Genomic DNA, 27,156 nt, shown 5'->3' with positions numbered 1-27,156 from the left:
TCAAAACTTAGTAAGATTATATCACGTATTTCAAAAATGCTAAGAAAGCAGATCCAGTGTTGTTAGCTCAAAAAATGATACACACGTGAGATAGTGCATATGTTTTGCCATTCCATGTGTAGCCTAATCACTTCCCTTTCTGCTGTGGCAAAAGCCAATTAAGGGAGAAAGGATTTGCTTTGGCTCACAGCTCTAGTTCACAGTGTACTGTGCTAGGGCAGCGGAAGCTTAAGGCAGAGATGGTCACATGCATCCAACATCAAGAAGCGGGAAATGATGAATGTTTGCACCAGCCTCACTCTCTCCATTTATACAACCTAGGATTCCAGCCCAGGAAACAGTACCACCCACAAGACATGGCTTCCCACCTTGATGAACCCAATCAAGATAATTCCTCACCAAAAAACACCCAGAGGCCCATATCCAGATGATTCTAGACCTCATAAAGTTGACAATTGAGATTAACAATTACAGTGCTTATATGCATTGTGTTATATACTATAAATATATACAAGTTTATATATGTCAATTGGAAGTAAACAAAAACTTAATTTAAAAAATTCAATTAACCATACAGATCACATTTATTTCTAGGCTTCTAGTCTACTGAATGAATGTATAACACACTCTCTTGCTTCAGTAGCTTTACAGCGAGTTTTAATATTGGAAGTATAAACTCTCTAATTCTATTCTTCTTTTTCAAAACTGTGTTGACTATTCAGGATATCTTGAATTTTCCAGATGTATTATGGAATCTGCCTGCCCATTTCTCAAAAAAAAAGTAGTAGAAATGTTGACAGACATTGAATCAGTAGATCCACTCAGAGAGTACTGTCATCTTAACAATTAAGTCCTCTGATTTACGGACACTGGGAATTGTATTAATTATTTCATTCCTTTCAACAGCTTTTTGGGAGTTTTCAATGTTCAACTCTTGTGCCTCTTTGTTGAACGATATTCCTAAGTACAGCTAGTCTCCAGATAACCATGGTTTGGTTTACGATTCCTCAGTTTTGTAATGATGAAAAGCAATGTGCACTCAGTAGAAACTGAACCTCTGATTTTAAATTTTTATTTTTTATTTTTTCTGATGCTAACACTGTGTGGTACAATAAATTCTTCCCATGAAGCTACAAACACAACCAATTGATGTGTTGCAACATATTGTTGTATTGCTAAGCTATAATGCTCGGTAGGTTAGGTGCTGTCCTAGTTAGCTTAATTGTCAGCTTGACACAGCATAGAGTCATCTGAGAGGAAAGCCTTGATTGAAGAATTGTCTAGATCAGATTATCCTTTGGGAGCTTGTCTGTGGGGGTTGTATCTATTATTTATTGATGAAGAGCCCAAGCCATTGTGGTCATACCACCCCTAGGCAGGTATTTCTATGCTGTATAAGAAAGCTCACTCACTAAGCCCGAGGCTGTGAGTGAGGCAGAGAGTGAGCCAGAAAGCACCATTTCTACATGGTTTCTGCCTCAAGTTCTTGCTTGATTCCTGCCCTGGCTTCACTCAATGATATACAGTGGCCTGGAAGTGTCAACCAAACAAACCCTTTTGTCCCCTAAGTGGCTGTTTGTCATAGTGTTTGTCACAGCAACAGAGGGAAACTGGATCTGGCACACTTCTAGTCAGTGCTCTACTGGACATCCCAGCCAGAGCATTTGTGTGAGTAAATGAAAACAGACATCCAGAAGGGCACAGAGGATGTGAAACTATTGCTGTCTGTCGTGGCATGACCTTACATATGAATATCCTAAAGAACAAAGGAGAATCCTGTTAGAGCTAAGAAATTAGTTTTTCAAGTTCATAGTATGTAAGATCAAAATAAAATATCAGTTTTATTTTTATGAAATAGCCACAAACAACATTAAAGTGCAATAAAATAAACAATACCACTTATAATAATTCCCAAAAGGATAAAATAAAGATAACCTTTTATTTATAATGACATTTTATTGAGGTAAGCTCATCATAAATTAAAATGACCATAAATTGGGTGGGGATGAACCTGGCTTGATTAGTTGTGAAAGATCTACTCAGACACTCTACTTCTTCTTGAGTCAATTTTCACAGTCTCACTAGTAACACATTCATTTCTTCTAAGTTCCTTAATGTTACTTATCACAGTTGTTTATAGTTTTTCCTTACAATAAGTACTATTTCTGTAAGGCAAATGGTACAATTCTTCCATTCCTAATTTGGCCATTTGACTCTTCACTTGACTAGTCTATCTAAACATTGTTCATTTTGTTGATCTTTCCAAAGAACTAGTTATTGGCTTCATCTTCTCCAGCATTCCAATAGGTTCTGGAAATTAATAAGTCGACCAAAGGCCTCAATAGTTGTACAACTTCCCTTTTCTCAACTGTAAGGTTGTGGAATATTATAAATAATTTAAAAACCGAAATTTGGTTCTAGTCATTGACTTGAGTTCTTAGGCAAAAAATTACTCTTATGAACCTCTATTTCCTCGGGTATAAAATTAAACAGTGGTTGCATCTGTAGTTCAGTGATAGAAGGCTTGCCTAGCATGCATGTTCATTCTCTCAACATTGCCAAAATAAAAAAGAAATAAACAAAAATCCACTTAACAATATAAATGGCCAACATGATGTCTGGAGATGTTAGAATTTCATGAGAAAGGGTTCAAAATATTTTGCGACCAAGTATCAGATATTTAGTAGACACCTAGAAGACTGTTAATTGCCTGATTATTAAATCACATGATGCCTAGAAAGGATTCTAATACATGCCATGTGCTATGTTAGGAATTGTTCTTTCATTCTCTTCAATGTGATACACACACCAACACACACACACACACACACACACACACACACACACACACACACACACACACCTAACTTTACTGTGGTGCTTGGGATGGAACCCAGAGCATATTAGGAAAGTGCTGTATCACTGAGAAATACTCCTAGCTATTATTCATATATCTGATAAGAGATAACTGTAGTCAAGAACTTCTACAAAATAAGAGAGAAAACCTATCAAAAATAATTAGAAACCTTTAATAAACACTTCACTATAAAAGCCACCCAACTAGTTAACAAATAAATGAAAATGTGCTTAATCACACTTTTTAAAAAAAAAATTATTTGATATGTATGGGTGCTCTGCCTGCATGTATGTCTGTGTACCATGCATGTGCCTGGTACTCACAGAGGCCAGAAGAGGGCATTAGATTCCCTGGAACTGGAGTTATGAGCCACCATATAGGTGCTGGAAAATCAAATGTGGTTCTTCTAGAAGAGCAGCCAGTGCTCTTAACCACGGACCCATCTCTCTAATGTCTTTTTTTTTTAAACCAAGCAAATGAATATTAAAGCCATTTAAGATGCATACCCACCAGAATTCCTACAATTAAGGACCGACACCAGCAGCTGCTGAAGTAAAGTAAGCCAGCTGGAACTGTAAAACACTGTTAGACAAAGTGTCGCTTTGTTTAACCACTTTGGGAAAATTTCTGGCAGCTTCTAGCAAAGCTGAATACTGGGTTTCCTTGTAAATCAGCTCTATACCTAAGCAAGTGCACTTGTCTATTAAGAGTCATCGAAAACACTGTTCATAGCAACGTTGCTCATAACAGCCTCCAGCTAGAAACAACGTAAGTGTCCTTTAACATGAAAACTATATGCAGTGTGCTCTGTTTCCATGATGAAACAGTCCACTGCAACATGAAAGAGTACACACTGCTTGTATTATCAGCTTGGGCAACTCTCACACAGAGTGTGTTGAGTAAGCAAGCAGAAATAGTTTATGTTGAAATCTAAGTGTAAAGAAGACTCTAATCAAGGCAGACGAGCACCTTGTTTAGAGTTAAGAAATTAGTTTTTCTAATTTTAGTGGGTTTTAGTGAGATGCCTTTGTCTGAGTACTTAGCGTTAGTAGCCAGCTAAGCCTTGGCTCAGAATTGGACTTCCTCTCACTCACCTTGATGCTTCCTAATTCTAAACTAGATGGGATCTCAACAAAATTAATCTGTTATTTTTCTCTTTCCTCTCTTGCCTCCACCTTTCTCCCTACACTCCCTGCTCCTCCGTCTTCCCTGTCCCTGGGAGCACTTGCCCAGGAAGGTGGTCATCACCAGGCTAAAACCAAACAAAAATTGCATAATAAATAAATAATAAAAAAATTTAAATCCTAGAACTGAAAGCCAAGCCTCACCAGGTAAGAAAGGAACAGGACAAATACAAGGAGACACCAATTAGGGAGACTTAGGAATTGAATAATCTTATATACAATTTTCATTTAAATTTGTTTAAATGCTAGGAAGGAAGGGAGAGAGGGAAGGAATAAAGGAAGGAAGAAAGATAGATTAATTCTTTCTCTGATTCATCCTCTCTATTCTCCCACTGTTTGTTCTTATTAGTCACCCATAAGGTTCAGAAGAACAGGATATGTGCCACGTCACTTTTCAAGACACTATTAGTTGGCCAAATGTGGTGGTAATCTAATTGTACTGAAATATTATTTTGATTGTATGTTAATAAATAAAGTTGTCTGGGGGTCAGAGCTATTAGAGCCATAGCAAGAGTGTGGCGGTGGTGGCACACGCCTTTAATCCCATAGATATCTGTGTGTTCAGGGTCAGAGCTATTAGAGCCATAGCAAGAGTGTGGCGGTGGTGGCACACGCCTTTAATCCCATAAGATCTCTGTGTGTTCAGGGATACAGTCAGCATTGGAGACATATGCCTTTAAGACCTAGGGGGCTGTACATTCAGACAGTGACAAGGCAGCCATGTGTTTGGGTTTACAACCAATGAGAAGGCAGAACAACATACTATAAAAAAACGAACCGACAGGAAGTAGGTCTCTCTTTTCGCGAAGCTGGGACAGCAGGAGGAAGGGTGAGATTTTAGCTCTGAGCTCTGACTTCTTGGCTTTCTTTTTTACATTGTTTCTGTGTTTCTTATTTAATAAGACGGTTGGTTACATCTATAGCCAAATTTTGTAACTATCAAGAGTTTGAACTGAGAAGGCTTTGCAGCAAGCTTCTTCATAAACATGGAGAATGTTCCCTGGCTTTGTCTTTAAGTCACAAGTAGGTTCCTCTGCCTCTTCAGTTCTCCCAGTATTCCAAAGTCCCCCCTCATTCTCCTCTCTTCTCTAGTTATAACTGTCCCAAATGGCCGCACACGCAGACATGCTCTCTTAAGCTATGGTTCGCAGCTAACACTTTCTAAGAGTGACCAGAGTGAACGGCACGGCACGCCCCAGCAGGTCATCTCACTAACCACCTGTACCGGGAGGCCAACTCAGTCTTGGCCAACCCCCTAGCCTAGAGTCCCTCTACTGCTTTCCTCTGTTCCTAGCATAGTTGTTGGGCAGCTGGTGACAGCCAGAAACTGACTCTTTAAGGGCACCTTTTGTCTTCCTGTGCCACAGGTCATTTGAGTGGCAAAACTCAAGGGGATAGAGTAACGCTGTACTGTAGACCCAGGTGTGAATTAGATGCGACTTATTTGGTAAGCAACAGACGTGATAGAAGACCCAGACCAGACCAGCTACACACAAATGAATTATAACCACTGGTCCTCAACCTGTAGCTTGTCCTTTCCAGTTTCTTAGTGGTACTTTAAAAAAACAAATTCAAAAGCCACTAGTTTCGGTTAAATATAATTTATCAACATTTTCTTTCAGGGTTAATGTTTTCATTCTTTAAGAACTCTTCACCTGTCTCAAAGTCATGAAGATGCTGTCTTGTGTTCTCTCCAAGGAGTTTATTGTACTGCTTCCATCGTTCAGGTTGTTTTCTTTGTCTCGGGGATCAAACCCAAGACCTGGAGCATGTAAGCATGGCTCTGCTCCAGACCTTCACATTTGAATCTCAGGTCAGTGGTAAATTAATTTGTATACATGGGGGGACTTCCAATTTCCTATAAAGCTATCCACTTGATACAGCACACTTCATGGACAACTCTATCCTTTTCCACATGAATTGCCGGACTGCACAGTCAGAACCTGAGTAACTATATCATGTGTGAGTGCATCTCTGACCTAGGGAAATTCTACTACCGCCTTCATTGCTGAACGTTTATACTAATCTTAAACAAATATTTTAATACACAATTTGTTTTAGAATTTCATAAGCTATTCTTGCAGGAGAAACAAAGCCAAAAGTTAAATGCAGGTCTTATGGGGTATTGTGACTGTATTGTGAAGAAAACAAAAGCCTTTATCAAGAGAATGCAAACCTGAACACTTCCCACCACACAGAACCTACGAAGTCAGTGTAGAACCTGTCAGCTCCACGCTGAAAATGACATACCTGAGTAAGGTAGAGAGTATCTTTAAATTTGAGTAAGGGGTCTGTCCTTTGGGGGAGTCTGAAGTGAAGCTGAGCCTGTTCGAGCATTTCGTTGTTACCATTGACGTGATGCTGCCGGTGAAGGGAAAAGTGACTAGTGTAAGACCAGTCCTCCTTAGATGAGACCTTGTGAATAAAATAAGAGTTACAGATCTTAGCAGTGAAACCTTCCATGCACATTCCTGACAGACCTGGAAAGTGCGCTACATGTCAGAAAAGAACTTAAGGTTTGTTCTGTGGCATTAATTTCAGACATTTAAAAAAAAAATTGGGGCTGGAGAGATGGCTCAGAGGTTAAGAGCACTGACTGCTCTTCCAGAGGTCCTGAGTTCAATTCCCAGCAACCACATGGTAGCTCGCAATCATCTGTAATGAGATCTGGTGCCCTCTTCTGGCCTGCAGTCATACATGTTGTATACATAATAAATAAATAAATCTTTAAAAAAATTAAAAATTAAAAAAATAAATAAATCTTTTTCATTACTAGTAAAGGACCAGCAAGGAAGGATCCAACTTTGTAACTGTGATCTGCTTTCACATCTAGAAAGTTACATTTTAGCGTTTCTCTTAAAAGCCTTGCCTAGCAAAACACAATTTTGTTTATTAAAACACTTATTACTTATGTCTTTTTCCTGTTGTTGACATTTGGTTTTCTGAGATAGGACCCCGTGTAGCACCTGTACCCTCTAACATGTTAGGGTCATGCTGAGCAGAAATGATGCTGATCCTTCTGCCTCCCAAGTGCTGGGCTTACAAAAGCCAGTGCCAGCCAACTGGCTTCACTGTGTGTATCTTGCAACACTGTTTCCTTTAGTTAGGTAAATTCTGTTATTAGGTTTTTAGAATTGAATAATGCAATCAATATTCTGTTTAAAATGTCATAGTTTTAAATAAGTCAAATAATGCTATTACAATAGTGAATGTTTTAGAATTTGTTTATATTTCTTATCTGAGAATTACCTAGGCCAACAGTTCTCAATGTATGGGTTGTGACCACTTTGGGGGCGTCGAATGACCCTTTCACAGGCTTAACTAACACCATCAGAAAACATCAGTATTTACATTACAGTTCATAACAGCAGCAAAATTACAGTTATGAAGTAGCAACAAAGTAATTTTATGGTTGGGAGTCACCACAATATGAGGAACTGTATTTAGGGTAACAGCTGGGGCTGGTGAGATGGCTCAGCAGTTAAGAGCACTGGCTGTTCTTCCAGAGATCTTGAGTTCACTTCCCAGCAACCACATGGTGGCTCACAACCTCCTGTAATGAGATCTGGCGCCCTCTCCTGGCCTGCAGTCATACTTGCAGGCAGAACACTATGCATAATAAATATTTTTTTAAAAAGGGGGTCACAGCATGTACATTTCTCAAAGGAAGATATACAAATTGCAATATGCATGTAAAGAAATATTTAGAATAATCAGTCATCAAAGAAATGCAAATTTTCTATAAAACTATATTTCCACAAAAATGTTTTTTAAATTGAAAAAAGTGTTGGAAAGGATGCAGAAAAGGCTGGGAGGAAAGCTAATCAGTTGGTGCAGTCACTGCAGAAAACAAGTCTGAGCATTAAAAGTGAGTCATTTAATGATTCAGCAGCTGCACTCATAGGGTCCCACCCAGTAGGTCTGAAAACGTTCATTCAAAAGCAGGCACACTAATGTTCACAACAGCTTTCTTCATGACAGCCAAGAGCTAGAAATAGCATAACTGTCCATCCACGGACAAACGGGTCAGCAAATGTGGAAAATACATCCAATAGAACATAATCAGCAATAAGGAGTAATGACCTTCTAATGCAACATGTTAAGTGAAGGCAGTTTCATAACACCATAAATGTATTCTTCTAATCACACTAATTGTGAAAAATACATAAACCTATGGACAAACACAGAGTAGTGGTGCTTAGGGATGGAGGGAGGGGCAGAAGAGAATAGAGAATGATTGCTAAGGGGATCAGAATCCCTCTCTCTCTCTCTCTCTGTCTCTCTCTCTCTCTCTGGTTTTTTGAGACAGAATTACTCTGTGTAGCCTTGGCTATCCTTGAACTCACTTTGTAGACCAGGCTGCCCTCAGACTCACAGAGCTCCGCCTGCCTCTGCTTCCTGAGTACTGAGATTGAAGGTGTGTGCCACTGAGTGATGGAATGTTCCAAAATCAGACTGTGAGGATGGTTGTACACGTTTGCAAGTACACTGGGGACCGACCGAGCTGTGCATATTAAATAAGCAAATTCTCGACTAAGAGAACTGCATCTCGTTAAGGGTGTTTTGAAAAGAACACACACAACTCTGAAATTAAATCTTTGGGTATAGAGTGTGTATCCATGCTGAAAACCAGATATACTAACAGGAAGAAAAAGACAGACATGAGGGAGGAGGAGGAGGAGAAGGGAGAAAATAAAACTGGCAAACACAGATCAGAACTTGCTTACTCTGTTCACCTCTTCTAACATGTTTGGGTATGCAGTTCTGAATAGCTGGAAATGATTAGGCTGTATAGAAAGTATCAATTCAGGGTCAGCAGGATAGGCCAGCTGGAAAAGGCACTTGCTGCTCAGCCTGACAGTTGGGCACCCAGACATCCATGGTAGAAAGAGAACCAGCTCCTACGAGTTGTCCTCTGACCACCACACACATGTGGCAAGAGTAAATGCCTATAATAAATAAATAAATAAATAAATAAATAAATAAATAAATAAATAAATAAATAAATATTTTTATCAACTAGAGTTGTTTTCGTTCACAATTAATATAAGTCAAGCTTAAGCTTCCATGGGCTTCTTTTAAGTGTTCCTGAAGGCACACAACTAAAAACATACTGGAAAGTCATCCAGTCAAAATGGCAATATTAATATTTTAGCTCCCCAGATGTTAAAGAAGAGTTCTTTTCTTCCATCCTCTTCCTGAACTGTCAATTAAATAAGAAGTTGCTCTCATCTGACTCTGCACCACTGTCTACTGGTGTAAATCATAGGAAAATCAAGAATGGCTTACCTTTTCCAGTGTGCTAAAGGAAGGCCATGACTGGTAGCCATATTCAGATACTAATCGAGCTTTTGGGAAGACCTGCCAATCCCAGCAGTCACTGGCATAGTCATAAAAATGAACGTCACCATAAAGGCTGCTGTAAGGGTCTTTAGAGATCCCACCTTCCTCCATGGTTTTGACCCCATTGGTGGGGCTGGACACAATAAAAGGACGGGTCTTGTCTTCCTGGACACAGAAATAAAATGATTGTAAGGATAATACGTTGATTTGGTAAGTTATAAACCATTAACTTCTTTTTAAAAACTACCATAAATTCTTAGAAATGCCAAAGAGCTGAGAGAACGTTAACAGGGTGGTCACCATTCTCCTGTCAACACTGCCCTGCGCATTTTTGTTCTTCTCCCATTACAAGCACTGGAGACCATGTCTCATGGCACCTCTTCCCAATGTTTTCAACCACGGTTTGCCTCCTTTCTTACCCCACAGGCAGTGTATCATGCCATGCAGTTTCTGAACTTTGGTACTACTGACCTTTGGGTTAATGTTGGATATGGACAGGAGTGGGAGGAATCTCTTGTCATGAGAGACATTTAATAACATCGCTAGCTTATAACACCTGCTAGGTGTCATGAGCCCCTTCACCTAAAGTGTCTTCAGTTGTGACAAATTTTCTCTAGGGACAAAATTGCTGCATTTAAGGAACCCAGGTTAAGAACAAAAGCTAATGAGTCCAATGTACTTGGGTTTAAAACTCAACTCAGAATCTTCCTGGCTTGGGACAGGTCTTAACTTCGGGAGTTTTATCTATAAAATGAAGGAAATTCAAGGTCATGATCTTAGATGCTCGTTTAGAGGAAGATGAACCGCTAGGAACTAATCATAATAATTATTCCTTGATGGAAACAACAACAGTAATTATTGAATAGCATTTAACGATATCCATCTTCAAGGAAATCTGTAAACATCATCAGGACCTAGAATAAAGTCATTTGTGAAGTTTGAAACAAGGAACCAGAAGAGCTCCTAAGAGACAGTCCTTCTTTCTAACTCAATTTTATAAGTGGAAAAGTGGATATTAAGCAAATTGCCAAAGATTACATAGACAGGACTGTGAATTGTAAGCACTTCATCACTATACTGTTAAATAAAAATCCCCAAACAGTAAAATCAATTTCTTGCATTGATCAGATATGAAAAATAAGTACTCTTAACTGGTAAGCCATTTCTCCAATACCCACATTGTGGCTCACAACCACCTGTAACTCTAGTCCCAGGTGATCCAATGTCCTCCACAGGCACCAGCCATACATGTGGCACACATGTATACATGCAAGCAAATACTCATAAAATAAAAATAAATAAATCTTTTAAATATACACACTTAAAATCATTGACTAGGCATACGTAGATGTTACTTATCACATACTGTTTTTAAAAATATATTCCTTTTTCAAATTGCTTCAGAATATATCAAATCTATGATTACAGACACAAAATAGTAAAGATGGTCAAATTGTTAAATTTCTTAGTAAATATTAGAGTTTTTCAAACAAACTTTAGAAATAGTTACTGAAAAAAATACCACCTTCCTCTCAGCACAAAAGAAAGGCCAATGATTATTAGCACATACTGTTCAGCATGCCTAGTTCACAACAGTGGCACAAAGAGAACTACCATAGAAGATCTCAAAATCCACTGGCCACCAGAACTGCCTTATTCCCATGACCCCCATACAATAGACCAAGATGTTCATATATAATACACACCAAAATATACATCAGCACATACAAGTACACATATTCAGTTACAGACCTGTAGAGGTGGCATACCATAAAAGCATCTAACCCACAGACTCAGCAAACATTTGAGCATCTATGCATGAACTCTAGAGTGTGTGATAACCTGCAACAGTAAGTACTTATACATGTGGAGAATCCCAAGACAGTTTATCTTCTAAGAAATCCACACATAATCCATGTACAGGTTCATATGCTAGAGAATTATAATGAAATATTCTGAATTAAAATGATGTTCCAAAGACTGCCTTAAAAGAGGCCCTCTACCACACCAATATTGAGACCTATGCATCTTAAAAACACCTTCTTAAATTCTACTGCACCAAAACCATTACTTACTGATAAAACAATCTCTCTGATGTTTTTCACATAGAGGGTCACATAGTCGTTAATGTAGGTTTTCAAGTCACGGTGCTTAATATGAAACCAGTTGATACTCAGTGCCACTTCATTCTCATTATTACCACTCCATATGATGATTGAGGGGTGAGATTTGAGTCTCCTAATCTGAAATTTAAGAAAACATAAAATATTTCCCCATACTTAACATAGAAGAACTCAGAGTTCTATAATGATTAATAAAATTACAGTCATTGCGTTTCCACATAGAAATTCTTGCCTACTTGATAATTCACAAAATGGTTACTCATGCACTATGGAAATTCAATTTTAATAGTTCTCTGAAAGATGGGGAGAGGTTTTTCTGAGTGCTGCAAGATATTGGATGACACTGTGTAAAGATATGTCACTGTGATTGGTTTAATAAAAAGCTAAATGGCCAATAGCTAGGCAGGAGGTATAAGTGGGACTTCTGGACAGAAAGAGCTCTGGGAAGAGAAAGGGGGAGTCACCAGCCAGACACAGAGGAAGCAGGACATGAAGACATAGAGGTAAAGCCATGAACCACATGGCAGCACGTAGATTAATATAAATGGGTTAATTTAAGCTATAAGAGCTAGTTAAAAATAAGCCTAAGCTAATGCCAAGCTCTCATAATTAATAAGAAGTCTTGGGGCTGGAGAGATGGGTCAGAGGTTAAGAGCACTGACTGCTCTTCCAGAGGTCCTGAGTTCAATTCCTAGCAACCACATGGTGGCTCACAACCATCTATAATGAGATCTGGTGCTCTCTTCTGGCCTGTAGGCATACATGCAAGCAGAACACTGTATGCACAATAAATAAACCTTTAAAAAAAAAAAAAAGAAGAAGAAGGAGTCTCTGTGTTGTTATTTGGGAGCTGACTGGTGGGTCAGAGGAAAAACTCTTTACATATGGTACCCAATGACAGCCATAAATTCCCACATAGGACCGGAAAAGGTTAAAAAAAAAAAAAAAAAAAAAAAGCTTCCAAACACATAAACACAGAGCCAGACATGGCTTCCTAGTCCTGCAGTCTCTGAGGCAGCCTGCAGCATATAGAGACCTGGCTCCCAGCTGCTACCTGAGGGCTGGAGCCAGCTGCCAGCACCATGTACCAACACCATGCACTAAGCTGAGACCACACGACAGTTGGCATGGCAGTTTACGATTTGCCTCACGTGATCAGGAAAAGCCAGGTCCAGACAAACCTCTAGAAAGATACAGGATATTTAAAAATGTGCTTAGATGCTAAAGAAAGAAAAGAAAATGGGTATAGATAATCATAGAAAAAATAAATAGTTTAAAAACAATAAAATAAAGTCTTTAAACAAAAAAATAAAGTGATATAAAAAAGAGTAAGCCACATAAAGATGGAAAATACACAGGGCATCTGGATCCTGTATGGTGCTTTGTTGGCTTTGATTTTTTTTAAATGCTAATGTACAAAGAACAATAACTGCTGAGAGACATTGGATTATGGAAACTGCTAAATTAAACAAGTCTATATATTTTAAGAATGTCTCAACTTCAAAATGGAAGATAGAAAATATGTTGCATTGAGGGAGAGGTTATGCCTTTGTTTCCATAGGAAATAAAAAGTTATTATTCTCTTCAAAATTAATGAAGATCAGATTTGACTGGGGGAGACCTCCTGAAAATCTTGGCTACAAACATGAAAAAAGAAACCAAGAAAGACAACAGGACAAGTAACAAATGTACTGATCCCCCTGCTATGGGAACAGCTCTGAGACTGGATGAAACATGATAAATCTTGTTGGCTACAGAGTCCTCATGACTTGTTATTACATGCCATCCTTTCATATGGCATGAATAGAAGTTTTGATTATACAGTCCAAACAAACTTATAAAGTTGACAGATGTCTTTTACCTACTCAATCATAGATCAAAAAATCATCTTTAGCTGACTTGTGCATACTACACATTCCATAGTTGTGTTAGTACAGGTATGTATGTTACCTTTAAAAGTCTGTGTATTTTCAGACCAAGGGGACCAGACACCAATGAACATGGGTGCCCAGATGATCCAGCTATTCAGAATGCCTCTATTGCAGTTTCTTCAGAACAATTTCAAGGCTGCTAGCTGAGAAGGTCCAGCCTTACAGATTACTCTAGCCAGGACTTCAGACTAGACAATAAATGTTATGGCTAGTTTTCTTAGGACTTAACCATTATCTCAATTTCCTCAGGGTCCTCCAAAGATATCATTGCCCCCCAGACAACAGGAAACAGTCTAGAGAATACAACACCCACATTCCCAAAACATGGGGTGAGTGGTTTTTGGTCATTCAGTGAGTTATGGGTATTTGTCATCATTTAGGGAGGGTTGGTTACAAATTGTTATCAGTCATGGCCAGGAAAAAAGCTGAACAAATGATATTAGATTCAGGGATCTCTTTCTCAAGGGAAGAAGGGAGGATATAGTATATAAATGGCAAGATAAAAGGGTGGATTGCTGAGTCTACTTTTGAACAACCACTAGTCTCAAACATTTTATATTGGTATGGATTTTTGTATATTGATACAAATTTAAAGTTATTTTTGTTATACTGTATATATTCTGCTCCTGTTTAATGTATTGTTTCTATGCAGCTCATTTAAAAATGTAATATATAGCTGGGCAGTGGTGGCACATGCTTTAATCCCAGCACTCAGGAGGCAGAGGCAGGCGGATCTCTGTGAGTTCGAGGCCAGCCTGGGCTACCAAGTGAGTTCCAGGAAAAGGCACAATGCTACACAGAGAAACCCTGTCTTGAAAAACCAAAAATAAAAATGTAATATATAATTAAGAAATAAAAGTTAGTAGTTAGTCACCTAACAATCAAACTTATAGTAATGTTATGTATGTTTTCAAGGTCATACAGAGATATATATTTTAGATAGATAGGTTATCTTCAAAAACTTCAGAGGCCTACAGATTATGGCATTTAAAATGTTTTAATAATCTAAGGCTTTTCATGACAGTGAGATATGTCTGCTCCTGATAGCACCAATTTACTTCAAAAAAGGATGATGGGCATCAAAGAACCTCCATATGAAGTCTGCTTTTATTGTGACAAAGAAACTGCCCTTACCTTGACTGCTGATAGTATACTGTCCAAACTGGACAAGCAGGAGATAAAAAAAAAAAAAAAAAAAAAGCAATTGCCAAAATTTGCCAAGACAAAGTAAGATAGTTCTTCAAAATTCCTGCTTTACAGAAAAGTCTGCCAGATGTTCTAGGCCTATAGGTCAAAAATGGATGCCCCAACGTTTCAGAGGAATCTTGGGTGACTGTGCAGGCAGCCAGCTGTTTCTGTCATTTCTATAGTTTTGCAAGTTGTTTGCTCTATACCTCCTGTTTACTCAGGTAATAGTATATTCTTCTCAAGTCTCTCAAGGAGTTAAAGATGAGACAGCTATAGTTACAGTTTTCCTTGTTACTAAATTCAGAAAAGAAACTCACAAAAGAGGTATAAAATATGTAAGGTTGAGAAACATAAAAGCTTAAATTGTGTATCTAAGAAAATGTTTTCAGGTCTAAAAAGATAGTTTTGGGTTGGTAATACAAGTTATGATTAAAAAATGGTTTAGGTATAAACCTTTGAACTCATCAAGATAAGATAGATAATAGAGTAACTTCTCCAAATTTGCCAAATACAAATGGACTGGATATTGTAAATGTAATTCTTACCTGATTGTTCTTATTGCATATAGTTTTACTATATTAGAGTTAAAACCCTTTCCTTTTTATTTAGACAAAAAAGGGGAAATGTTATGAGATATTTGATTACACTGTGTAAAGACATGTCTGTAGTGGGTAGCCATTTTATTTAATGGCGTAACTCACAAATTAAGTAATGGGTAGGTCGCAGGGTCTGGGGAAGGTGTAATGCAGTCCAGCGGTGTTCTCCGGAGCTCTGCACAGTCAATCTGCACCGGTCAGCATTCCGGCACCGAGAGAGCTCCCAGAGCGAGCGCTCGCCCATCCAGCTCTCGGGTCCCCAGGCGCCTCCCCTCGCCCCGCCTCGTAGGCGTGACAGTTGCCAGAGTCTCAATGGGGGTTGGAACTTCCAGAACCAAGCTGGAATGGCTACCCACTACACATGTCATTGTTTTTGGCTTAATAAAAAGCTAAATGGCCAATAGTCAGGCAGGAGGTATAGGTGGGACTTCCAGACAGAGAGAGCTCTGGGAATAAGAAAGGGGGAGTCACCAGCCAGATAAAGAAGAAGCAGGACATGTAGGAGAAGAGGTAAAAGCCACAAGCCATGTGGCAGCACATAGATTAATATAAATGGGTTAATTTAAGTTATAAGAGCTAGCTAGAAACAAGCCTAAGCTAAGGCTGAGCTTTTGTAAATTAATAAGAAGTCTCTGTGCCATTATTTGGGAGCTGGCTGGTGGGACAGAGAAAGACTCATTACACATGAGTTCTATCCCCAGCACCCATGTCAAAAACTGGGCAGAGTGGAGCATATTTGTATTTGTGGTGCTGGGGAGGCAGAGACAGGAGAATCTCAGGGCTCACTGACTGGTCAGCCTGTCCTAATCCATGATTCTCAGGTCCCAGTGAGTGTAATAAACAAACCAACAAATAAATAAATAAACACATAAAATCATTGAGTAGGCAGATTTGGAATGTAAAACAATTCATGGATTCAAGAGTCACATTAAATCTTTGTCCTGAGCTAGAGTAGTGTTCATTTGCTGAGGAAAACTCCAGGAGCAGCAGGATTGGGGAAGTGATCAATCTGTGGCTTGGACACACTACACCAATGCCCATTAAACCTCTGACCACATCACCAAGCAGGCAGCTGGTTACTGCACCAAGGGATTCAACGGAGACTGGAGGATGGGGCATAAATGTGGGTGTTGCCAGCAAGCAGGTGATATTACAGCCATGACACTGGTGAATCACTCAGGAAATCAATTACCAGACTGCAATTTTTCGTAGGATTTAGTAGAAACAACAAAAAGAAATGAGTGATTTAACAAAAGGAAAAACTAAGACGCATATGTTTTCTCCTCTTGAAGGTATAATAATAGCACACCTGGTAAGCCACTTCGGCTCTCACTGACTCCACGAAGCTCTTCTCAGCTGGATAAAGGGCACAGGCAAACATGAAGTCCTGCCATACCTATCAAACAAAAGAAGAGGCAGCATCATCGCACACAAAGCAAGGCTTCATGCTCTCTTAGGGGGTTATCTTTCACATAAAGGAAAAGCAAGTTCTTCTGCAAATGCACCCATCTGAATGCCTCTTTACACTGTGCCCACACACTGAAGGACTCCCCAGCATCACACAAAAAATGTTTAGAAACCCAAGAGAATGCTAAACAGGCAGGAAAGATGAGGAAGGAAAGAGGATTCAGAGAAGGAACTATAATGAGAGAGTGAGGAAAATGAAGCTTTAGGCTTTCCTCGTCTCCCTGTTCTTTCCCATTTCACCAGGCATTGAGTGACGAGACACACACCAGACCACTAAAAGTATAGTTTGTTTAGAAAGGATTTAACTTTTTTCTGCAGACAGAAAGATTACTAGATGCCCGCTTTAATAATGAAACCATGAAGTCCTTTCCTAGGAGGCCTGTGTGGAGTGGCTAAACACAGCAAAGCCCCCAAGCAGCCTGCCTTCCTGCCAGTATGGATTCTACCACACACAGATAGTCAACTACTGGGCAAGGTATACACCTCTTCATGGGTCACTTTTACACTCTGTAAATGGGACAGAGAACAAGAGTTACTATGTCATGAAGGCATGAAAAAAATAATAAAAAACAAACTAAAAAATGAGAAAAATAGCACTGATAAAAATGCCTGCCATTCAATGAACAGTGTAGTATGTGGTTGCTATCATGCCTATAATTGTTGCTGTGATTCCAACTCTCCTCTGGCACTCTGTATATCTGATAACTGTATTTCTAGATCTGAAAATATGTACAATTGACCCTCAATATCCATGGGTTTTGGATCCAAAGATTCAACTATGGGTCAAAAAAATATACAGAAAAAAATCCCCCAAAATCATATATACCAAACATACACAGATTCTTCTTCTTGTCATTAGTCCTTAAATAATAAGTATGGCAACTATTTATATCATATTCACAGGGCTGGAGAGATAGCTTAAGGGTTAAGCTCACTTGCTACTCTCACAGGGAACTCATGTTCAGTTCCCAGCAACCACATGGCAGCTTATACCCACCTTTAACTACAGATCCAGGAAATCTGACTCCCTCATCTAGCCTCCAAGGGCACCAAGCATTCACATGTCATACATATACACGTAAGCATTCATATATACTCTGTGTGTGTGTGTGTGTGTGTGTGTGTGTGTGTTTAATGTATCATGTTCTATGAAGTACTGTAAGTGATCCAATAATAAGATAAAGCATATGGAAGAATGTGGGTGGCTTTGTGTGAGCATTCCACTTCTTTATGTGAGATGACTGACTATCTAGGACTGCATGCCCACAGGGCTCCTGAACTCAGTTCTCAAGAGATGTTAAAGGACAGAAGTATCTCCTTGCTTAGTCCTCCTCAAAGTAAAATTTGCATAAGTAAAACTAAAAAAGAAAACATCTTTTTCTTGGTTAACTTTATTTTTGTTTCTCTTCAGAGTTCATCAGAGCTCTTTAAGTGATTTAACATTTTATTTTATTATGTATAGCTATATGTCACAAGAAAAATTATGAAGGAAATGTAGATATGCATCTGATTAGACTATAATTCATATACAATAGCTATTATTTTTAAATAGTAGAAAATTCTGGTATTTGTTAGCAACTATAGTTCATTTATCCCTTGGCCAAAATTAATAAATAAATAAGTAAACATAGATAAGAAGGAATAAGGAACCCACAAATAAGGAACATGACTCCCTGTTCTGAGCAAAGTATTAAAGGGCAATATCAACTCACAACATCAGAGTGAGGGATGAGTCACCTATGGATACATCAAGACTGTATCGCATACTCACCATTATTCCAAGTTCATCGCAGAGTTCATAGAATTCATCCTGCTCATAAATACCTCCTCCCCAGACCCGCAGAGTATTCATGTTAGCATCCACAGCAGACTGCAAAAGGCGATGCAGCCTGTAGAAGGAATTGCGAAAGTAAATACTAATTCAGAAATCGGGGACCATTGCAAAATATTTCAATCTGTTAAAGGAAAAATCCACTTTAAAATCAAAATGATTTTGTTCTCATTAATGCCAAAAAAATTAGGTGAAATAACAAAGAGACTAGTTGTGACCACATTAAGCAAACAAACTGAAAAAAAAAAAAGCTATGCATGATTTCCTCATTATGTAAGTTGTCAGTAACCTTACACTATTTCTTAAATGACTTTTTGTTTTATGTTTTGACATGTAGAAAAATGCAGCACGGGCCGGGGAAACGGGTTAGAAAGTCAAGTATCTGACCCACAAACATGAGGACCTGGGTTTGAGTCCAAACGCTCATCTAAGCAGCGGGGTGGGCAGGCACACGCCTGAAATCTAGCCAATCAGTAAGCTCCAGGTTCAGCAAGAGACCCTGTCTCAAAGAGCAGGGAGGGAGGAGATGAGTGAGAACATCAACCTCTAGCCACCACATGCATGCACCTCCCCTGAATACATACACACATACACACACAAAGGAAGAAGGACAGTATAGACACTCTATGCACAGAAAAGTGTATTAACTTGTAAGTTCTATTTTCAAAACCTTCAAAAAAACACTTGTAGTTATCTTCCAGATAAAGAACTTCCATGTTTTTGTTTTGTTTTATTATATATATACAATTGTGTATATATAATATTATATACAATATTATATATATGCATATAATTATGTGTGTGTTTAAGGTATATGGCATGGTGTTGTAGGATAGCTGTTGATAGTAAAAGGTTACTATTGAAGTGAATTAACATCATTTTGAATTATCTATCTCCCCTTGGTTTTGTCCATCAGAAAATTTTGTTACCCAGAATCCTCATGTCTTCACATTGTCCTCTGGTCTTCAGACTTGTTCTCCAGACAGACAGACTACTTTGTGTACTCTTATATTTTTACATTTTCCCCTCCCACCAAGAATTTTTTAGTTCTTTAGCGAAGTAGAAAAAGGATTGGTGAGATGGGTAAAGTGTTTGCTGTACAAGCATAAAGATCTAAGTTCGAATCCCCAGCACCACACAAAGCTGGGTTTTTCTACAGCACACAACTGTAATTCCAGGGCTCCTATAACAAGATGAGAGGTGAAAACAGAATCCCCAGAAGCTCTTGGACTAGACAGCTTGTCACATACAGTGGTGAATGACGTAGAAACCCTCTCAGGTAAGTTGGATGGTGAGGACTGACACCCAAGGTTGTCCTCTGTGTTGGATAGTCAACTTGACTATCTGTGTTGGATAGTCAACTTGACACAAGCTACAGTTATCAGAGAGGAGGGAGCCTCGGTTAAGAAGATGCCTCCATAAGGTAGGAGGCTGTAGGACATTTTCTTAATTAGTGATGGATGGGGGAGGGCCCAGACCATGGTGGATGGTGCCATCCCTAGGCTGGTGGTCCTGGGCGCTGTAAGAGAGCACACTGAGCAAGCCATAGAGAGTAAGCCAGGAAGCAGCACTCCTCTGTGACCTTTGTATCAGCTCTACCTCCACGTTCCTGGCCTGTTTGAGTTCTGGTGCTGACTTCCTTTAGTGATGAACAGTGATGTGAAAATGTAAGCCAGATAAACTCTTTCCTCCCCATATTGTTCTTGGTCATGGTGTTTTACCACAGCAATAAAACCCTAACTAAGACATCCTCTCGGGGGCTGGAGAGATGGCTCAGAGGTTGAGAACACTGGCTGCTGCTCTTCCAGAGGTCCTGGGTTCAATTCCCAGCACCCACATGGTGGCTCACAACCATCTGTAATGAGATCTGGCACCCTCCTCTGTATACATAATAAATAAATAAATCTTAAAAAAAAAGAACACTAGTTGCTTTTCCAGAGGACTTGGAATCAATTCCCAGCACCCACATGGCAGCTCACAACTGTCTGTAACTCCTGTTCCAGGGAATCTAACACCCTCACACAGACATACATGCAGGCAAAACACCAATGCACATAAAATACAAAAAAAAAGAAAGACATCCTCTCACTTTCACAGGCATGTGGCTTGCATGTGAGCCTACACATACACATGAGCACAACCTCCACACACACATCATACATAAAAAAGTTTTTTCAAGTAGAATATCTTAGCATAAAAAAGTAAATGTAGGCCCTTATCCCAAAATTATGCTCAAAATTATTTAATGTATTCTTTGAAAAACAACAACAAGCTAGATTTAAATTTTTTGAGACTAATTAGTCCAAATATCAATTTGTCACTTCTTTTTTTCTCCAGAGAAAACATATAATAATAGTTTTGTAAGAAATTAATAGGATGTCTTTAACAATCTCAGACCAGCTAGCTGTAAAACTGGATCTCAAGAGGGAGAACAAATGATTGAAAACAATCTTGTCTATCCTGAAATCTCCATCATGCTATCATTCTGCACTAGCCTCAGCTCCTTCTACCTGGAGTGAAAGAAACAGATGTGAGGAACTTTGAACTTGGAGCTTAGTGGCATTGCAGAGAGGTGGGGGAAGGATGGGCAAAGAAGCCACCACTCACCGTTCGGAAGTAACTTTATCCTGGAATGAGTCAGCTGGGATCCAGTTTGAGCCTTTCAAAAATATAGGAAGTCCATTAATTTTGAAGTAGAAACTCCGGCCAGAAGACCCTTCTATGGGCTCTTCTATAAGTTGCACTGTCCTGAAATAAACCTGCCATGAAAAGAAATAAATATTGAATGTCAACTTAGAAGTGTAAGCAAACTGGTTCCTCAAAAAGGAAATTGTGGGTTTGGAAAGATGGCTCACAAGCACAAAGACCTGAGTTCAGATCCCCAGCACCCAGCTAAACATGACCACATGCTCCTATAGGCCCCACCTAGCGTCGAAGTAAAACTGAGACAGCATTTGCCTCCTCCCACTCACTACCTGGAAAGATAGCGGTACTTTCCAGAGACATGTGATGTATGATGACATCATCAACAGCAGATAAAAGATTCAGTCTGTGTGTTCTGGATGATCTGCTTCTAAGGTAGAGGCTGGAAGAACTAAAAAGTATTTTTGTTGTAATTGTTGGTGGTGATTTCTTGTTTGTTTGTCTGGTTGATTTGGTTGGTTGATTGGTTTTTCAAGACAGGGTCTCACTATGTAGCTCTGGCTCGCCTGAAATTCACTCTTATAGACCAGGCTGGCCCCAAATTCACAGAGAGTAACTCAAACTCACAAAGAGCCACTAACCTGTGCTCCTTAATGCTGGGATTAAAGGTATGCTCCACCATTCCTGGCTGAAAAAGTAGGATTTTAATAGACCAATTTAGGCAGGGCCTGCGGGCATGCACCTTATTCCTTGTGCTCTGGAGGCAGAGGCAGGCAGATCTCTGTGAGTTTGAAGCCAGCCTGGTGAATTTTAGCCCAGGCAGAGCTACACAGTGGAAACTTACTTCATAAAGAAATAAAAATAAAAGATTAATTTATAGGCTGGGAATGGACTGTACACTATAATCTGCTTTCAGGAGGTAGAGATAGGAGGGAAAAAAAGTTCAAGACTAGCCTAGCCTGGGATATATAGTGAGACCCTGTGTCAAAAACAAAACAAGAGACTCAGTTTGTTCTCTATAGTTTTCCTGAGAACCTAGGAGCTTATCATTGGCCATCTGCTCTGAACTCTGTAACCTCACTACTGTTCAATACATCCTTACTTTGAACCCTAATGTCTTCCCAGCAATCTACACAAAAATATAAAGCTAAGTTATATTCATTAATTTGATTCACAGTGATACCTGATATTTTTAATTTAGATTAATTTTTAATCATAATCAAATTTGCTTTAGAGTTAAGTAATATTTTAGCTCATTGTAAAAGGACATTTATAAAAATTTTTCCTTCTCTAAGGATGAATTGCAAAAATGTGATTGGAAGACAAATTCTCAGGCTCTAGATGTGGCGCCACTGAAAGCCTGCCTGCCTATTGTGCAGAAGCCCTGGGCTAGATTCCCGTGTCTCATAAGGCTAGGTGTGGTGGCGCACATCTATGATTCCAGAACTCAGGCGCTGGAAGCAGTGGGAACAGCAGTTAAAGGTCATCCTAATCTGTGTACCAAGTTTGAAGCCAGACTGGGCTGCAAGCAACTTGTTCTAAAGAAAAGAACACTTCAGTTCTCAATCTACAGCTGCATAGCCTACAACTAAAAATGCTGAAACTTAAAAATGACAAATAAGAGGCACCGGGTGTAACTATAAATAAGAAATGGAATTTTGGTAAAAGGCATCTTTCCCTTGACTTTTCAGGAGTCAATAATTTATTATACCTAATGCAAATGTAACATCTTGGAAAAAATATTTATGGGGTATTCTTCCTTTGGGTGCTCATTCTCAGTTTTCCTTTATAAATCTACTTTCAGTATAAATAAGTAGGTAGATACTTTCACTATAAGTAAGTAAGTAAATAGACAGGTAGGTAGGTAGATGGATGGATAGAATGTTTGTGGGGGCTGGGGAGATGGTTCAGTGGGTTATGTGCTTGTCATGAAGATCTGAACTTGGAGGATCCCCAGCATCTATGTCAAGAAAATCAGTATGGCAGTGCACCCCTGTAATCCCAGCATGTGTCTATAATCCTAGCGTTAAGAAAGTAGAGACAGGAGGATCCCTAAGACTGACTGGCCAGCTAATTTTGACAAATCATTGAGCTCTAGGTTTAGCAAGAGACTTTGTCTGAAAGAGATCAATAGAGCAATACTTCATATACCACACACGCACAAAAATATTATGGTACAGTTGTGCCGTTCTATAGCCAATTATTCATGGTATAAAGAAAAAGAAATCAAATTTTAAACATAGACATAATAAGGCCTTTAAAAGTCAAGGATTGATGAACCAAGAATGCATCAAAGTTTTCACAGTGTGGACATGATGCACTGGCTGGAGAAGTGTATCTATTAGCTGAGAAACAAGCAAGCAGTCGGTATTGCTGTATGCCTACAGGAAGAAACAATAGTGAACGGAATCTCACCACCTCCCTCTTGGCAATGCACAACACCCTAGCTAATTAAAAGATTTAGCTGCAAGAGACAGAATGGGTTGACAGGCTATCTGAAGGTACTTTGCTTTACAAATGGGTGACTCTCTGGGCACACTATATAAATTTTTGGCACTAAAATATAGCAAGTATTGAACTATTGAAAGCACAAGATGATTTTTGATCCTCAGGATAGCCGTGTAAATTCTGTGCTAACATCTGCACAGATGTTACAGCAGCAGAGGTGGGTGGCATGGCAATTGCCTTAGTAGGAGTCATGGCAGTACCTCCAAACCCGCTGGGAGTCACCGCTTCCTTCATCTTCACCCATTAACAAGAAAAGAGATGAAGATCTCACATGAGAAAATCCTTGGCAAACAGAGAATATATTCATTTTTATAAACCCCTGTAGTGGTTTGAAGAAGAATGGTTCCTATAGGCTCATATATTTGAAGGCTTAGTCCCTAGTTGGTAGAACTGTTTGGGAAGGATTGGGAAGTGTGGCCTTGCTGGAGGAGGTATGTTACCGGGAGTGGGCTTTGAGGTTTCAAAAGCCCATGCCAAGTCCGGTCTCTCTCTGCTCCAGAGCCATGCCAGCCTGCATGCTGTCCCCCATCATGATGGTCATGGACTAATGTTTGAAACTGCAAGCAAGCCCCAACTAAATGCTGTAGCTGAAGTTTTCCTGGTTCTGCCCACCTACCTCAGTTGGTAGAACATGAGACTCTTAATCTCAGGGTCATGGGTTTGAGCCCCATGTTGGGCACCATTTGTTGTTGAAGTTTTTCTGTGTCCCACCTGGTCCATGGTCAGGACAAGTCTCTCTCACCCGCCATTCCTGCAGCCGCTTGGACCCAAGTAAACACACAGAGGCTTATATTAATTAAAACTGCTCAGCCATTAGCTCAGGCTAACTATTGACTAGCTCTTACACTTAAATTAACCCATAATTTTTATTTATGTTTAGCCATGTGTCTTGGTACCTTTTTTCAGTTCTGTCTTCACATCTTGCTTTCTCTGTGTTTGGCTGGCGACTCCTGACTCTTCCCAGGATTCTCTTCTCTGCCTGTCCCGCCTATACTTCCTGTCTGGCTACTGGCCAATCAGCATTTTATTTATTAACCAATCAGAGCAACACATTCACAGCATACAGAGTAATATCCACAGCAAAATGCTTTCTTTTATAAGTTGCATTGTCATGATTTCTCTTCCCAACAAAAGAAAAGTAACTAAGATAACTCCCAAAGCTGAGTACATATCATTTCAATATTCATAAGACAAAATGGAAAATACCCATAGAGCATCATGTTGACAGTGTCTTAAGGGGAGAGGAGCTAAGTCAACCACCATTTGAGCAGTGAGCTGAGTCAGCCATCTTGCTCAGGAAGTACCGTGTTTATTTACATGAACAGTTGACCAACAACCACAGTTGTTGGACTTGAGGACATTTTCTTAAAAGCGAATTAAGTATTCACTGACAGTATTTAAGGCCAATAATAAAATTCAAGAAAAAGAAAAACAAGACAGCCGGGCGGTGGTGGCGCACGCCTTTAATCCCAGCACTCGGGAGGCAGAGCCAGGCGGATCTCTGTGAGTTCGAGGCCAGCCTGGGCTACCAAGTGAGTTCCAGGAAAGGCGCAAAGCTATACAGAGAAACCCTGTCTCGAAAAACCAAAAAAAAAAAAAAAAAAAAAAAAAAAAAGAAAAACAAGACTTAAGAAAACTTGTGCCCACCACACTGAGCTTGAAAGTGTTCAGTATTTAACACACATCACAGATGACATCAGTAGAAACACCAAGAATGTGAATGTGTACCACAGCTTGAAATGTTTCAACACTGAAAAGATTCATAACCCTCCAGAAAGCATATTTTTCAAATAGCCCATGCAGTGTATTACAGTATCACACATGGAAGACTCCGTCATAAGCAAAGGGCAGGGTTCTAAAGAATGCATTGAAACGTCTTGAATTCACAGTCCAACTAACTTTAAGAAACTAACTCGTGGTTTAATTTTTTAAATAGCTGCCTTTAAATTTTTTAATTATGTGTCTGATATGTGTCTGGTGGGGAGCAGTATCTGTAATTGAGTTCAAGTGCCCATAGAGGTCAGATGAGATCATCAGATCCCCTGGAGCCATTGATAGGGTGCTGGAAACCAAGCCAGGGTCTCATCTCCCATTCCCAGAAACCAGCACTCATTAAACCTTAGTGTAATATGAAGAGTATCTACAATTACCTGAAAAGACTACTAACATCCTCTCTTCCTGTCCAGCTAAATATGAATGATACATACGGTGCATGTTATCCCTGTGAGGTCAGAATTTCTTCACATGCTCTGAAGCAACACTGCAAACTGACAGTACATAGATGTAATGACAGCCTCATTCTCCTCACTAGAATATTAAAGAGATTTGCAAGCATGAAAAAAACCATGTCATTATTCACCCCCAATTTTTTATTTCCTAACTATACTTTTTTCACAAAAGGCGTCAGTGTGCTAACATATCATGGACTTCCGATGGTGACTTAAATTAAGAAGCAAATATTTAATTCTCAATTTCAGTATTTACCATGTTAAGTATCAGGACCTATGGCCTGCAGAAACATAAGCAGAGCATAATGTTTAATTTTTTTTGTGAGTATAAAGTAGTTCTGTGTCAAAGATGAATTTGAGAATCACTTAAGGGGGGAAAGGAATTATTTATTTGTCACTATCTATAAATGTTACAAAGAGTATTATCTACAAAACACAAATCTTTTCGATGCTTTTTCTGTGAAAAAGCGTTTCTTCCCATGCCCCAGCCCCTGCAGCGCAACTGTCCAGCCAAGAGTGGAAGGTAGCTCCCTCTGGGGAGCCAGCTACCGGTCAGCTTGCTTCCGGCGCTCGGACATCTTGAGGCCAGTGCGCCCAGGACGAGGGTCAGCGCTCTCAGGTCCTCTTGTGTCCCTCTCTAACTCAAGAGGTAGCATGAAAGCCTTCTACAACAGGTATTTTATGTCCCAGAACACAATGGCCTCCGAAAACGGCCTTTGAAAAAGATTCCTGAGCAATACACATGTGCATCCAGAGTGAACATACCATCCATTGATGGGACAAAAAAAAAAAAAAAAAGTAAATAGCCCAACAAAGTAAAATACTACCCAAAAGTAGGGGAGGGGCATAAATATTAAAGAATCTTGAAGAAAAAAAAAACAAGCAATTTGAATTTTAAAATGATTTATTTGTGTTTCTGAAGGGATGGGACGGCATTGTGTGAGGGCCAGCAAAGGCCAGAAGATGGCACCTGACCCCCAGAAATGGAGTTGCAGGGGCTTGTGAGCTGCCTGATGTGGGTGCCGGGACCCAAACCCAGGTACTCCGGAAGAGCAGCAAGCACTCTTAACCACTGAGCATCTCTCCGAGTACCAATTTTAAAATCCTTAGCATTCAAATTTTTTCTCTGTTCTTGATGGTTCTATACACTCGACCCTTGATCAGTTTTTTGTTTTGTGTTTTGTTTTGTTTTGGGGTTTTTTTTGGCTACTTCATAAAGATTTCAACTCATAAAAATTGTTTTTAATTTACTTTGTT

General features: G+C 39.4%; 1 protein-coding gene across 4 annotated transcripts in view; it reads right to left on the bottom strand.

The window, feature by feature from the left end:
• The window catches only part of Manba (mannosidase beta), a 91,854-nt gene that overhangs the window by 16,125 nt on the left and 48,573 nt on the right, over window positions 1–27,156 (bottom strand). For all 4 annotated transcript variants that reach the window (XM_006970338.4, XM_042279974.2, XM_076575032.1 and 1 more), the window contains 6 exons: window positions 21,128–21,279; window positions 18,461–18,578; window positions 16,532–16,618; window positions 11,460–11,627; window positions 9,331–9,549; window positions 6,292–6,456 (listed from right to left, as the gene is read on the bottom strand). In XM_006970338.4, coding sequence (XP_006970400.1) covers window positions 6,292–6,456; window positions 9,331–9,549; window positions 11,460–11,627; window positions 16,532–16,618; window positions 18,461–18,578; window positions 21,128–21,279 — 909 coding nt within the window. The remainder of the gene's footprint in view (window positions 1–6,291; window positions 6,457–9,330; window positions 9,550–11,459; window positions 11,628–16,531; window positions 16,619–18,460; window positions 18,579–21,127; window positions 21,280–27,156) is intronic.

Source organism: Peromyscus maniculatus, chromosome 6, assembly GCF_049852395.1.
Source record: "Peromyscus maniculatus bairdii isolate BWxNUB_F1_BW_parent chromosome 6, HU_Pman_BW_mat_3.1, whole genome shotgun sequence".
Lineage (NCBI taxonomy): Eukaryota > Metazoa > Chordata > Mammalia > Rodentia > Cricetidae > Peromyscus > Peromyscus maniculatus.
This window is presented reverse-complemented; position numbering and strand designations above follow the sequence as displayed.